General features: G+C 47.2%; 2 protein-coding genes across 3 annotated transcripts in view; one reads left to right on the top strand and one right to left on the bottom strand.

Annotated features, from left to right (window-relative positions):
* Positions 1 to 2,831, top strand: part of anks3 (ankyrin repeat and sterile alpha motif domain containing 3) — an 8,440-nt gene extending 5,609 nt beyond the window's left edge. For both annotated transcript variants that reach the window (XM_012839225.3, XM_042703244.1), the window contains exons 11-16: positions 1 to 10; positions 325 to 466; positions 830 to 1,049; positions 1,646 to 1,696; positions 1,889 to 1,980; positions 2,169 to 2,831. The exon at positions 1 to 10 is cut by the window's left edge and continues 115 nt beyond it. In XM_012839225.3, coding sequence (XP_012694679.2) covers positions 1 to 10; positions 325 to 466; positions 830 to 1,049; positions 1,646 to 1,696; positions 1,889 to 1,965 — 500 coding nt within the window. In that variant the 3' untranslated portion in view covers positions 1,966 to 1,980; positions 2,169 to 2,831. The remainder of the gene's footprint in view (positions 11 to 324; positions 467 to 829; positions 1,050 to 1,645; positions 1,697 to 1,888; positions 1,981 to 2,168) is intronic.
* Positions 2,832 to 4,293: 1,462 nt separating this feature from the next.
* On the bottom strand, positions 4,294 to 12,495 carry wdr24 (WD repeat domain 24). Its single transcript, XM_031561331.1, has 10 exons — positions 12,417 to 12,495; positions 11,451 to 11,628; positions 10,811 to 11,087; positions 8,320 to 8,757; positions 7,692 to 7,804; positions 6,959 to 7,059; positions 6,631 to 6,738; positions 5,920 to 6,251; positions 5,518 to 5,702; positions 4,294 to 5,008 (listed from the first exon to the last, which is right to left on the bottom strand). Exons 1-10 carry the CDS (start codon positions 12,493 to 12,495, stop codon positions 4,840 to 4,842), a joined length of 1,980 nt encoding a protein of 659 aa, XP_031417191.1. The 3' UTR covers positions 4,294 to 4,839.
* Between the last annotated feature and the right edge of the window lie 5 nt (positions 12,496 to 12,500).

Genomic DNA, 12,500 nt, shown 5'->3' with positions numbered 1-12,500 from the left:
TGGGCATTACGTGAGTCTCACACACAGACACACACACACACAGACACACACTTAGACAAACACACATACACACACGCACACACACACACACACACACACACACATAGACACACACACACACACGCACAGACACACACCCATACACACACACACAAACACACACACACAGACAAACCATTAACCCAAAAAATGTTCTACCATGTCTGTCTCACACGGTCTTACACACACAGACAACCCATCAACCCAACTCAATATCATATGCAGGCCTCGCCCATCCTTACCGTTCGTCCTACCTCTCTCTCTCTCACTACCTCCCTTGTCCAGTCTGTTCGGCCCAAAGCGTAAGATGACGTCGGCGATTGCTCGTTGGCATAGTAACGCACGGCCGCCCAGTGACGCCCTAGAGCAGTCCTACGCTGACCAACTGGAGGCCGAAATGCAGGAGATGGCCATCCAGCTGCACAAGGTACCCGCCACAGAGCCACCAGACCTGGCTGGGGTTATAGAGGCATTGCCCCGTCCAGCACTGCCTTGCTCTAATAGTAGTAGTAATAATATTAATCGCAGCCCTTTACTCTTTTTTTTTTCTTTTTCTTTTCACATTCTCACAGAAAGTTATTATATTTCACATTTCAAATTGCGTGCATCCAGCTTTGACTAATGTGTGTATGTGTGTGGTATTTGTGATTAATGTGTGTGTGTGTGTGTGTGTGTGTGGTGTTTGTGATTAATGTGTGTGTGTGTGTGTGTGCATGGTACTTGTGATTAATGTGATTGTGATGTGTGTGTGTGTGTGTGTGTGTGTGTGTGTGTGTGTGTGTGTGTGCAGCGCTGCATGGCGGTGGAGGCGCTGCAGGGCCAGGTGGCCCAGGAGAAGGAGCTGCGCGCCGTGATGGAGGGATGTCTGATGGAGGAGAGGATGGGCTGGAGGAACGTCAGGGCCGAGCTGCAGGAGAACCTGCGGAACGCTGCAGAACTTGCCGGAACGCTGCACACGCTCCGTGCCTGCCAGGGCCAGCTGCATGCACAGCTGAGTGACGACAGGACAGGTGTGTGTGTGTGTGTGTGTGTGTGTGTGTGTGTGTGTGTGTGTGTGTGTGTGTGTGTGTGTGTGTGTGTGTGTGTGCGTGTGTGTGAGTATGTGTTGTTGTTTTTGCATTTTGAGTGTGTGTGATTCGGTGTTTGCATGTTTGAGTGTCAGTCTGTTTGGTTGTGTGTGCGCGCACATGTGTGTGTGTGTGTGTAAGAGAGAGGACAGCCTGGCTGTTAGGATTCACTTGGGGATGTTCAGCCCCGTCTGCTCTCCCTGTATGTGGCCCTGACATTCTGCGGTAATTTAACAGCTGTCTGGCTCGCCCAGAGAGATGGCTGGAGGTGCTTCGGTAAACCCACCATCTTTCTTTTTTTTCTCTCCCGCTTCCTCTGCCTTACACTGTGGGTTTAATAATCATAAGAAAGAAATGGTTCTCTCTTACTTAAATTCTGGAAAGTCTTACAGAGGGTAATTTAATTCTACACTGTGTGTGTGTGTGTGTGTGTGTGTGTGTGTGTGTGTGTGTGTGTGGTTCATGCATATAAAGGTTAGCATCGTGGATACCTTTATTTTATCAACCCCCCCCCCCGACACCCCCTTTCTCTGTAACAGATAGTTCCAGTGAGGTGTTAGCAAAGATGGAGACTTGTGAGGATGACTTGGGTGAGTAAATCTCAGACTTTTTCAATAGACAGTGAGAAATGTATGAGACACATTGTCAATGAGTGTCTCAGTGTACGTTAGTGACACATGTGTGAGGTGGGAAGAGGTGAGCTATCACAGAGAATATCAATATTTTGTGTGTGTGTGTGTGTGTGTGTGTGTGTGTGTGTGTGAACTGTGTGTGTGTTGTAGCCCACAAGCTTCAGGCATTGTCGCTAAGTCTCGGGCGTCTCAGTACGGAAAGACCAGGGAGTTTGGAGGAGTCTTAGCAGCACAAGGACAAGGTACACACACACACACACACACACACACACTCTTCCACTCACAGAGGACATACATTCTATATGCACACACTACACGCACAGTCACATAATATGCGCACACTGTATGATATAAAGACTTGCTAAAAACAGACAAACACTGACCCCTTACTCTACTCAGCTTTTTATACAGCGCAACACTCTCTTCCCAGATACACTGGCTGAGGATGAGCCTCAACCCCCTCCCACCCTAAACACAAGAAGAAGAACGAGTGACAGAGAGCATCCTAGAAGAGGGGAAAAGGAAGTAATGAGAGGACCATCAGAAAAGATGGACAAAGAGAGTGAGATTGAAGGCAGCCAATGACAAACCGGCAGATGGCTTTTCTGCTCTCTTTTACACCTGTGCACTTGTTACACGGGACCAATCACAGTGAGGACAGCATCCTGGGTGTGCCAAAAGGACCAATCACAGTGAGACCTCGCATAGAGGGGCGGGTCCAAATAGACTTTCCCCAGTTGGAAATTTGGGTCTGCATGGACAGACGTGAACACTAACAGTTACTGACTTGTACACACACACACACACACACACACACACACACACAGATACACACACACACACACACCACAGGAGTTGGACATCAGTTCTGGGAAATCAAACCTCTGACAATCAGCAAACGCATGAATTGTTTATTGTTTTTTTAAATGACTCATATAAAATAAGATTATTATTAATAATAATAATAATAATAATTGGTTTGGGACATAAGTGTTTTTAAATGTGCTATATTAATGTACAACAGTGAATCAATTTCCAACACGTGGAACATGAAATCCTTGAATAGTAGAAAAATAAATTAATATAATAATAATTATAATAGTGATTAGTAGTAGTGAACCAGTGCTGATTTAGCACGAGTGATCAGTCACTAATGGATCCGCTATGGCTCCTGCTTTCAGGTGCGGGAGGTTTTGAAGTTAAGATGAATCCTTTTGGTGGACAGATCTATGACTTTTGTACACAGGAAAAGCAGAGTATATAAAACGGCTACGGTCACATGCATGGAAGTTGGCAGAAACCGTGTGGGATGTACAAGACCATGAATTGATTTATATTGTCTCAATATGGTAAAGACATGTGAAAGTATGTACCATGCTGTTGATATCTACCCCAATTGTATTTTTTAGCAGCAGTGAGGAGTACTGGTGGAAAACTTGCAATCTATCTTCTGAAAAGGCAAAAACCTTCCAAACACCACCAACAGCACAGTTAGCACTGACAAAAAGGCTTGTTTGTATGTCAGCTCATGTGTTATGGCGAAGGCATTTTTCACGCTTTCCGACTCGGACCACAGAACTGCGTAGTGTGTGGCCTAGGTGGCTAGTTGGAACAACAAGTGTGTTTATCTGTCCTACACATGACCATATACAATGGAAATTCATTTGAAGATGATACCGGTGCTAGTTGCCTTAAAGTCTCTTTATACACGCACAACTTTTAGTTACAGCTTTTTCCTCATTTGTATTGATTCAATAAATGCTGACTTCCCAACAGAACTAAACCCTGTACCACAGCAGACACGAGTGAGACCAAAAGACACACAGCTCTTCGTTGCTGAACCTTTGATTGTGAATCTTTCAGCAGAGTAACGTCTGCTTCAGTGGAAGTAAAAAAAAAACATGAAAGCCAGATGAAAAGATGAAGCTTTAAAAGAGTAAAAAGTGTCCCTTTCACCTCGAGTTTTCACCCGTCAGTTTTGATGGCCAACATGTGCTCAGAGCTTGTGCTGTTGTGGAAAAAGTGTGTGATGTATTCAGCCATTCAGCAGTCAAGAGAACATGTGCGCACATTCACACTCTCTCACACACACACACACAGACTCGTACACATATCTTGCATTCAGTCAGGCACTCATCTTTTCCAAAGTACTCAAACAGACCACACACACACACACACACACACACACACACACACACACACACACACACACACACACACACACACACACACACACACACACACACACACACACACACACACACACACACACACACGAGCCTGCCCCTGTCTAAGGCTGCATAGGCTGTGTTTGACTGTTTATCCTGAGCAGCCAGCAGGGTGAATTCAGTGTGGGCACTGTGCCAATATAAATAAAGAACTCTGAATATTTTTAAAGGAGGTAAAAATGGTGAGGAAAAAAAAAGTACACCAATTATCCTTTCTCTCTTTTTTACTTTAGCCAAGCAAAGGGCTGAAGGAAGAATACGACTTATATTCATTCATTCATTCGCATTCTCTCTATCATCCAATTAGAAGGCAGCATTAGACTTGGAGACGGTGAGCTTACTCCATGTGAAGGCACAGAGCAGCAAAAGGAAACATTTATTACACGTCTTCATCATCATCACCATCGTCATCTTCATCATCTTCTTCATACAGAAATCACATATTTACATACATAGAAACAGCTTCACTCGTCTCAGGCAGACAGCTGGTAAAAACACATACCAGTCCGAATATAAAAAAGAGCTAGTCCCTTTCTTTTGAGGTGATTGGCTTCAGAAGAGATTGTGTTTGGCAAGTGTGTGTGTGTGTGTGTGTGATATGTATACTGGAGTAACGGGTGCGTATATGTGTGTGTCTGTCTGACAGCGTGTGTGTGTGTGTTTTGTGCATGGATTTCTGGTAGCGTGTGATGGTCCATTTGTGTGTGCAGAGTGTGTGTGTCATCCTTTATTGTCCTTTAAGAATAGCAGCGGTTATTCCCAAAAAAAAACAGCAACAGCAGCATCGTGGTGAACCAACTCTACACTCCTGGCGACACACTCAATTTCCAACTGAGTGTATAACACACGTGTGAGTGTGTGTGTGTGTGTGTGTTAGGTATATTCACACAGGTGTCCGCAGCCTGTGGGGCAGTGTGTGTTATCACGCAGCCAGCTCCCCATGTGCTCCAGGTGCCCTCCGTGCCCACAGCCCTGGCACCACACAAACAGGCCCCGCACCACATGGTGGCACACCGCACACACACTTGCACACTGGCGGCACCTACAGGCAGGGAGGAAGAGAAGAGAGACAACGGCAAAGGTGAGGGGTCACCCTAGCACACGGTGCAGATATTTCCCATCTGTCCTAAGCCACTGCACTAGAACGTCTGGTTCTAGTGGACTGGAATTCCATTAGAACCAGCAAAGGCCAGAGATCCCATGGAACAATCATACAAATAAAACCATTAACGTATATGTGTTACAAGTTACCCTGGGTGACAGTGTTGGTACCATTTAGTATCAAGTCCATCTTCTAATATGTACTAACATAAAACATACAATGATACTTATGCATTAATTAAGTATTAAGTACACAGTAACTGAAGCACTTAACAGAAAGTGGGGTCAAAGTGTCTGCTTAATTCATAAATATATATATAATATATAAATGAGTCATTATTTTATACATTTTCCATTTTACAGAACCAGGCAGAGAGGGGGAGGGCCTTCAGGTCATCTAAGTAACACAAGTTAACGACAGGGCGTGGCAGTGCTCGTTGCCGTAGTTACCTGTCACAGATCCAGCCCCGGTTGTTCATTGGGCGCTTGCAGTTGCTGCAGTTAATGTGCAGCGTGGTGGAGGTCTGGTTGAGGCAGCCGATGGCCGGGCACGTGCTCAGCTTAATCACCTCGTTGGATACGTTCCACAGCTCGAAGCGCTGCAGTAGGTCAATGTAGGACATGTACCAGTGCTCCTGTACACACACACACACATACACACACACACACACACACACACAATGAGGTTTTATTGCAGCAGATCAATGCAGAACATAGTCTACTGGAGCAGACAAACACTCACAGATATACCGACCGACGGACACATGCGCGCGCACGCACGCACCCACATAATCCCGCACTTAAACAGTGATTGTGCACACATAGGTGCATAGCAGCAAAAAGACAACACACCTGCGTGAGTTCGTCGATGTCCTTGCGGATGCGGTCGCCGAGGACGATGAGCACGGAGACGGCCATCTGCACGTCGCCCTGCTCGGCGTAGTAGGCCAGCATCTCCTTGACGACGGGGCCGAAGAAGGTGGGGGGCAGGTGCGGCGGGAAGAGCAGCTGCGAGACGGAGATGAGGCTGATGGACTCGGAGGACGTGAGGCAGATGCTCTCGGCCTCGCTGCCGCTCACGTGCGGGGACTCGGCCTTCTCCAGCAGCTCGGGGGCCGACGGCTGCTCCATGATCTCATGACGCAGGGGGAAGGCCTCCTGGGGGAGGGTGTACTCTGGCTCCTCTGTGGAGGGAGGCGTACACACACACACACACACACACACACACACACACACACACGCACACGCACACGCACACGCGCACGCGCACACGCACACGCACACGCACACACACACACACACGCACACACACACACACACGCACACACACACGCGCACACACACACACACACGCACACACACACGCACACGCACACGCACACGCACACGCACACTCACGGAGAGATAAATGCACACAAACACAGAAAGGGTTAACACATACACATGAAGACAAAAACAACAAACACAATTGTAAATGTCCACATTTGTATGCATATATAATGTAACCTATATCTCAAGTTGTCTTAATTTAATAATCCTTTAAAATGTTGATGACGGACTCACCGGTCTGGTTGTCATGTTCCATGGAGTAGAGGTCATCATCGTCCAGCTCTGCGTCTCCAAACACATACTCAGCCTGACCCTCACTGCCCTCCGTCTCCTCATTCTCCACTGAGAGAGAGAGAGAGAGAGAAGAAGAATGACAAAGAAATGAGTAAGGGCAAAATCAGAGCAGGAGAGAGTAGAGAAGAGAAAAGGGCCAAAAGTAACGAAGACAGACATAAGGGTGACATGAGTAAGAGCAAAAACAAAGGTCTGTGTTTGCGTGTCTGTGTGTGTCTGTGTGTGTGTCTCTGTGTTTGCGTGTCTGTGTGTCTGTTTGTTTCATTACCATCGTTGTTGTTGATGTTGGTCTCCAGGCTGTGGATGTTGTCTTGTCTGCTCTCCTTGTTCCTCTCGTTGAGGCCGGAGCTCAACTCCTTCATGCTGAAACTGACACCGGCACAAACACATCATCAGTGGGAGGAAAAGCACTACATGGAAACCACTGCATCTTCCTGACAGCAGCATTCACACATCCCTTTGCCATGGAAACCACTGCATCTTCCTGACAGCAGCATTCACACATCCCTTTGCCATGGAAACCACTGCATCCTCCTGACAGCAGTATTCACACATCCCTTTGCCATGGCAATCCTACCAACACACCGCTCTGTGCTAAGCCTTTGGGACCTCATGCAGAGATCTTCAAGTCATTCTGCAGGGCAATGTGTCAAGTGGTGCAAAGTTCAACGATTCCGGAACCTTCATCTGTGCCAGGATTCCAATACAACTCTGATTCACAACAAAACACCTCTAGGGACAGACCACTTACTAAGATGCAGTACGGGACAGACTAATCCCTCCCCCCCCTCCCCATCACACACACACACACACACACACACACACACACACACACACACACACACACAATGACTCATATGTCCCCTGTAAAACTGGATACCTCAATAGACTGACCCAAGTTGTATAGACATACAAATTCTCCAGTTAAAAAAAGAGGCTGTGAATGAGCTGCTGGCAGGTAAACAAGGTCAGGGTCAAAGGTGAGAGGTGAGAGAGCATACCTATTGAGGAGGGGTGGCAGGGTGCCCAGTTTGCTCATAAGGTGATTGGTCGAGCTGCTGATGTTGGCTGGCTCTGAGAACATGATCCTCAGCATGGTCCATGTAGTGGAGACCTACACACACACACACACACACACACACACACACACACACACACACACACACACACACACACACACACACACACACACACACAATACAGGGCTTAAATAGGGCAGTCATAAAGACAGTGAAACACAAAGACAGACAAATACACACCCACACACAATCAATTATCTATGACTGGACAAAATGAGAAAATTTAAATTGAATGCACCCACACGCAACTATTTTCGTTGCAGAAAGACACAAAACTCCTCAATTCAGTAATGCATTGAAAAACATGTATGCCCGCGCGCGCACACACACACTAAACTGGACAGGAGAACCTCAGCATACATACTTTCTACAAAGACTATTGATTTCAAACACAACAAACAAACAATAAACAATGAAATAAACACAATACACAACTGGCTGTATAAGGGCCCTGAATATACCCGAAATGTCCCATGAGTCATGACTGGACAAAATTAACACATTCAATTTGGACATACACACACACACACACACACACACACACACACACCTGTGGGCGGTTGAGCTGCTTGGCCACCTTGGCGTTGTGGTCACAAAGATCGGCGAAGGGCTTTCCACTCAACAGGTAAAGCCGCGCTGTATCCACGAACCAATCCATGCGGCTCCCCGCCCCGACACCTCCACCTCCCCCTCCCCCTCCCCCTCCCGCTGCGGGCGCCTCGAAGACACTCAGGACACTGGACACCTGGGCGAACTGCTCCGTGACGTCGGGCTTCTTGAAGAAGAAGATGGGGTAGCGGCGGTCTCCGCCGGGGTAGCCCGGCTTGCGGCCCGCCTCGCCCCCCATCAGGCTCTCCTTGGCGGCGAAGGCCAGGTCGCCCAGCAGGCCGAAGCACAGGCCCTCGGGGTTGGCACGGTCCACGGGGCGGCTGGCGTCTTTAAAGGCGTGCTGGTAGAGGGTGCTGTCCTTTGAGCCAGACAACAGGACCTGTCAAACGCAGAGACAAATAATTAGGGACAAAGACTCTTTAACAATGACTGAATGCTACTACAGCAGTAAGGGTGAACGGTGAAAGGTTTTTATTAAGGTTGTAAAAATAACGCCCTAATTTGTACTCCCATTCTATGATGCCCTTTGACCCCATATATCACTGTGCACTGCTCAGCAAAGGCCATATTGAATGGATATAGTTGCCAGTCTACGTTGCTTTAATCGTCGCTACGTGCTTTTGATGTGGAGCTCGCATAAATGTATTGGTCTCTATTGGCAGTTGGATTTTAGGTTTACAGCCTCATCTTAGAACTATTTATATACGTCACCTCATTTTTGAGTTCAAGATGGAGAATTCCAGACAAAAACCCATGGAAATCCTATCTATGGTACACTACCATTCATGAAAACAGCATGAAGGACACAATTATTATTTCTATAATCTTATCAATGATATTTTTATATATTTCCTATTCATTCATCATGGAGGGACAACCCCTCCATTAAGCTCCAGAATAATGAAACACTTCCACAAAACAAGAGAGAGAGAGAGTAAATGAAACTGCCACGTGTAACCTGCATTGTGTGATGGCAAAGTCCCGCACTGGAGTCCAAATCGCAACCTTGGACCTAGCAAAGAGGCTAACCCTTGGGTGCTAGCAGTGAGGTTCTCTCACAGCACAGCTCTGTACCCGCGGGCTACCATTGCACTCAGACAGCAGACGGGTCATGTGACATGCTACCATTGCACTCAGACAGCAGACTGGTCATGTGACATGCTACCACTGCATGACAGCCCAATGTTACTCAACAGCGCCGAGTCGACTCATGACTCATGACTCATTACTCAGCAATGCTAGAAATAAAAAAACGATGATGGCTACGAGGGTATGTTCACAACGTCTATCCGACCACCGTGAGAGAGGCTCACACATTTTTCCACAGAACTTCCCAAGAAAAGTCCCTATAGTCTAACTTGAGGTGTGGTGTCATGCTGTACTGGGAATTTAGCATTTCTTCCATGTCATTGTATGGTGGTTCATCATTTGAGTTTATCACTTGATGACTGTCTAGTTATCATGAACTCATGAACCCTGATCATGACCATATTAGTATCTTCCTTCAGAACTGGAAAGTTCTGAAAGAACTGAGTAATAACTAACTTTAAATTCTTTTGACTGGACTTCTGGTATGATTCATGCCTACATGTAATGCTGATTCACACAATGTACGCTTTGTGAGACCTGTGTGTGTGTGTGTGTGTGTGTGTGTGTGTGTGTGGCCTGGGATTCATGCTGGTCCTATCAGTAACTTTGGTTAAAGAATGTGTGTGTGACAAAATAATAAACTGCCAAAACCCTGATTGTAGAAATAACTGACCTGACCCAGCCATGACTGATTATAACCCTGATGGAAGTGTGTGTGTGTGTGTGTGTTTGTGTGTGTGTGTGTGTGTGTGTGTGTGTGTGTGTGTCTGTGAGTGTGTGCGTGTACAGTATGGTTATGTGGACTATAACTGAGCATAGTTGGCTTCGATTGGTTTACATGTGACTGCCTAAACTCTGACTGTAACCAGAGATGGTTAAATGTAAGTGTGAGTATGTGTGTCTGTGTAGTGCGTGTATATGTGTACTATAACGAAGGTCGTGTTGTAACCTATTCTTTGAAGATGGCGAATGTGCACCTTTATGGTGTATGTGAGTGTGTTTGTGGAGATGGTCATGTGTTTGTCTGTACACCACCAAGTTCAAGTTTGGGGTCACTTAGAAACTTACTTGTTTCATAAGAAAACATAAAAACAGGATGAAATGAAAGCAAAGTCTGTTTATTATTATTTCAATTACAAGTCATTATTTCAAACCTTGTCAATTACTTTATTTCCTATTCATTTTGCTATATGTCCTACTAAACTCATATATTCATGTGTGATTTCATGGAAAACAAGGACCCCAACTATGTGACCCCCAACTTTTGACCGGTAGTGCATTTATCTCTCCGTGTGTGTGTGTGTGTGTGTGTGTGTGTATATGTGTGTGTGTGTGTATCATACCTGTGGGTCGTGCTGGTGCCTCCACACGATCCCCGTGGTAACGTCCTTGTGCTCCTCGAAGGTGGCGAAGGGGATGTAGGGCCGGCGCACGTCCCACACGTAGATGTTGTGGTCCACCATCATGGAGCAGGTGGCCAGGTGGTACTTCCTCTCGGGCCGCCACTTCACCCGCGCCACCGAGGCGATGGTCTGCACGCAGTACACCTCCTTGGCACGGTTGGTGGTCATGTCCCACACCTTCACCATCTTGTCCCGCCCTCCTGTGGCCAGCCAGCCCCTGCAGAGAGGTGGATGGAGTGGGAAGAGACAGAGAGAGGGAGGGAGGGAGGGAGGAGAGAAAGAGCGAGAGAGATAAACAGTGAGAGGAGCACTCCTAGTGGTCGGGACACACACACACACAAACACACACACACACACACACCAGCCTGTTGTCTGGGTGCCAGTCACAGCAGAATACGGGAACACTGTGAGCGTGAACGTGCACTCATAGCCGTCAGGACACAGACACAGACACAGACACAGACACAGGCACAGACACAGACACAGACACAGACACAGACACAGACACAGACACAGGCACAGACACAGGCACAGGCACAGACACAGGCACAGACACAGGCACAGACACAGACACCCCTACCTGTCGTCCGGGTGCCAGTCGCAGCAGAAGACGGGGCCCGTGTGGGCGGTGAACATGCGCTCGTAGCGGTCGGGTCGGCGGATGTCCCACAGCTGCACGTTACCGTTCTCAAACGACGCCGCAAACGTGAAATAGTCCTTCATGCTGAACTGAACGTCACGCACGCTCTCCGACTGACCTAAAACACACACACACACACACACACACACACACATATACACACACGTGTAAACAAGCATGTCTGAATCTGGGAACCTTAATGTGTGTTGTAACTGGCTAGTCCAGAGGCTCATATAAATGCCTTTTCTAGGCACTTATTGACCTAACTTGTAACCCAAGACTTGGTGTGCTGGCCAACTCTCTCTAAGAAAGGTCAGGACATTTCAAAAAGCTTTCCTGCACACACACACACACACACACACATACACACACACCTGCACCCCTGAGAAGGTGCTGACAGACTCATCTGGAGTCTTTGTGAGAGTGTGTGTGAGTGTGTGTGTGTGTGTGTGTGTGTGTATACACAGACCTTGACCACCTGAGAAGGTGGCATTGGACCCCTTCTTGTGTAGGTTGAAGCACTTCATGAAGCTGTATTACAAGTGTGTGTGTGAATATGAGAGGTGTCTGTGTTTGTGCTTACACACTCCCCACTCACCTGAGAAGGTGCTGACAGACTCCCTCTAGCACAGGTCAAAGGACTACATGAAGTCTCGCGAGTGTGTGTTTATATGTCTGTGTACGTGTGTGTTTGTTCACAGTCTACCCATTCAAGCACTTCATGAGGCCATCTCACGAGTGAGGTGTGTGTGTGTGAATTTCTTTATGCGTGTGTGTGTGTGTGGATTTCTTTATGTGTGTGTGTTTGTGAGTGTGAATGTATTTCTGTGTGTGTGTGTGTGTGTGTGTGTGTGTGTGTGTGTGTGAGAATGTCTTTATGTGTGTCTAGACGCTCTCGCCACCCACCTGAGAAGGTGCTGACGGACTCCTTCTTGCGCAGGTCGAAGCACTTCATGAACCCGTCCTGCGAGCCGGACAGCAGCATGTGCA

This window comes from Clupea harengus, chromosome 23 (assembly GCF_900700415.2).
Source record: "Clupea harengus chromosome 23, Ch_v2.0.2, whole genome shotgun sequence".
Lineage (NCBI taxonomy): Eukaryota > Metazoa > Chordata > Actinopteri > Clupeiformes > Clupeidae > Clupea > Clupea harengus.
Note: the sequence above shows the minus strand (reverse complement) of the source record. Positions and strands in the feature narration are given on the sequence as shown.

Coding starts and splice junctions, on each gene's coding strand:
- wdr24 (XM_031561331.1), bottom strand. CDS start 12,495: ATGCTGCTGTCCGGCTCGCAGGACGGGTTCATGAAGTGCTTCGACCTG. Junction 7,060..7,691: donor CTGCCACCCCTCCTCAATAG/GTATGCTCTCTC, acceptor TGCCGGTGTCAG/TTTCAGCATGAAGGAGTTGA. Junction 5,703..5,919: donor ACATCGACGAACTCACGCAG/GTGTGTTGTCTT, acceptor GTGTGTGTACAG/GAGCACTGGTACATGTCCTA.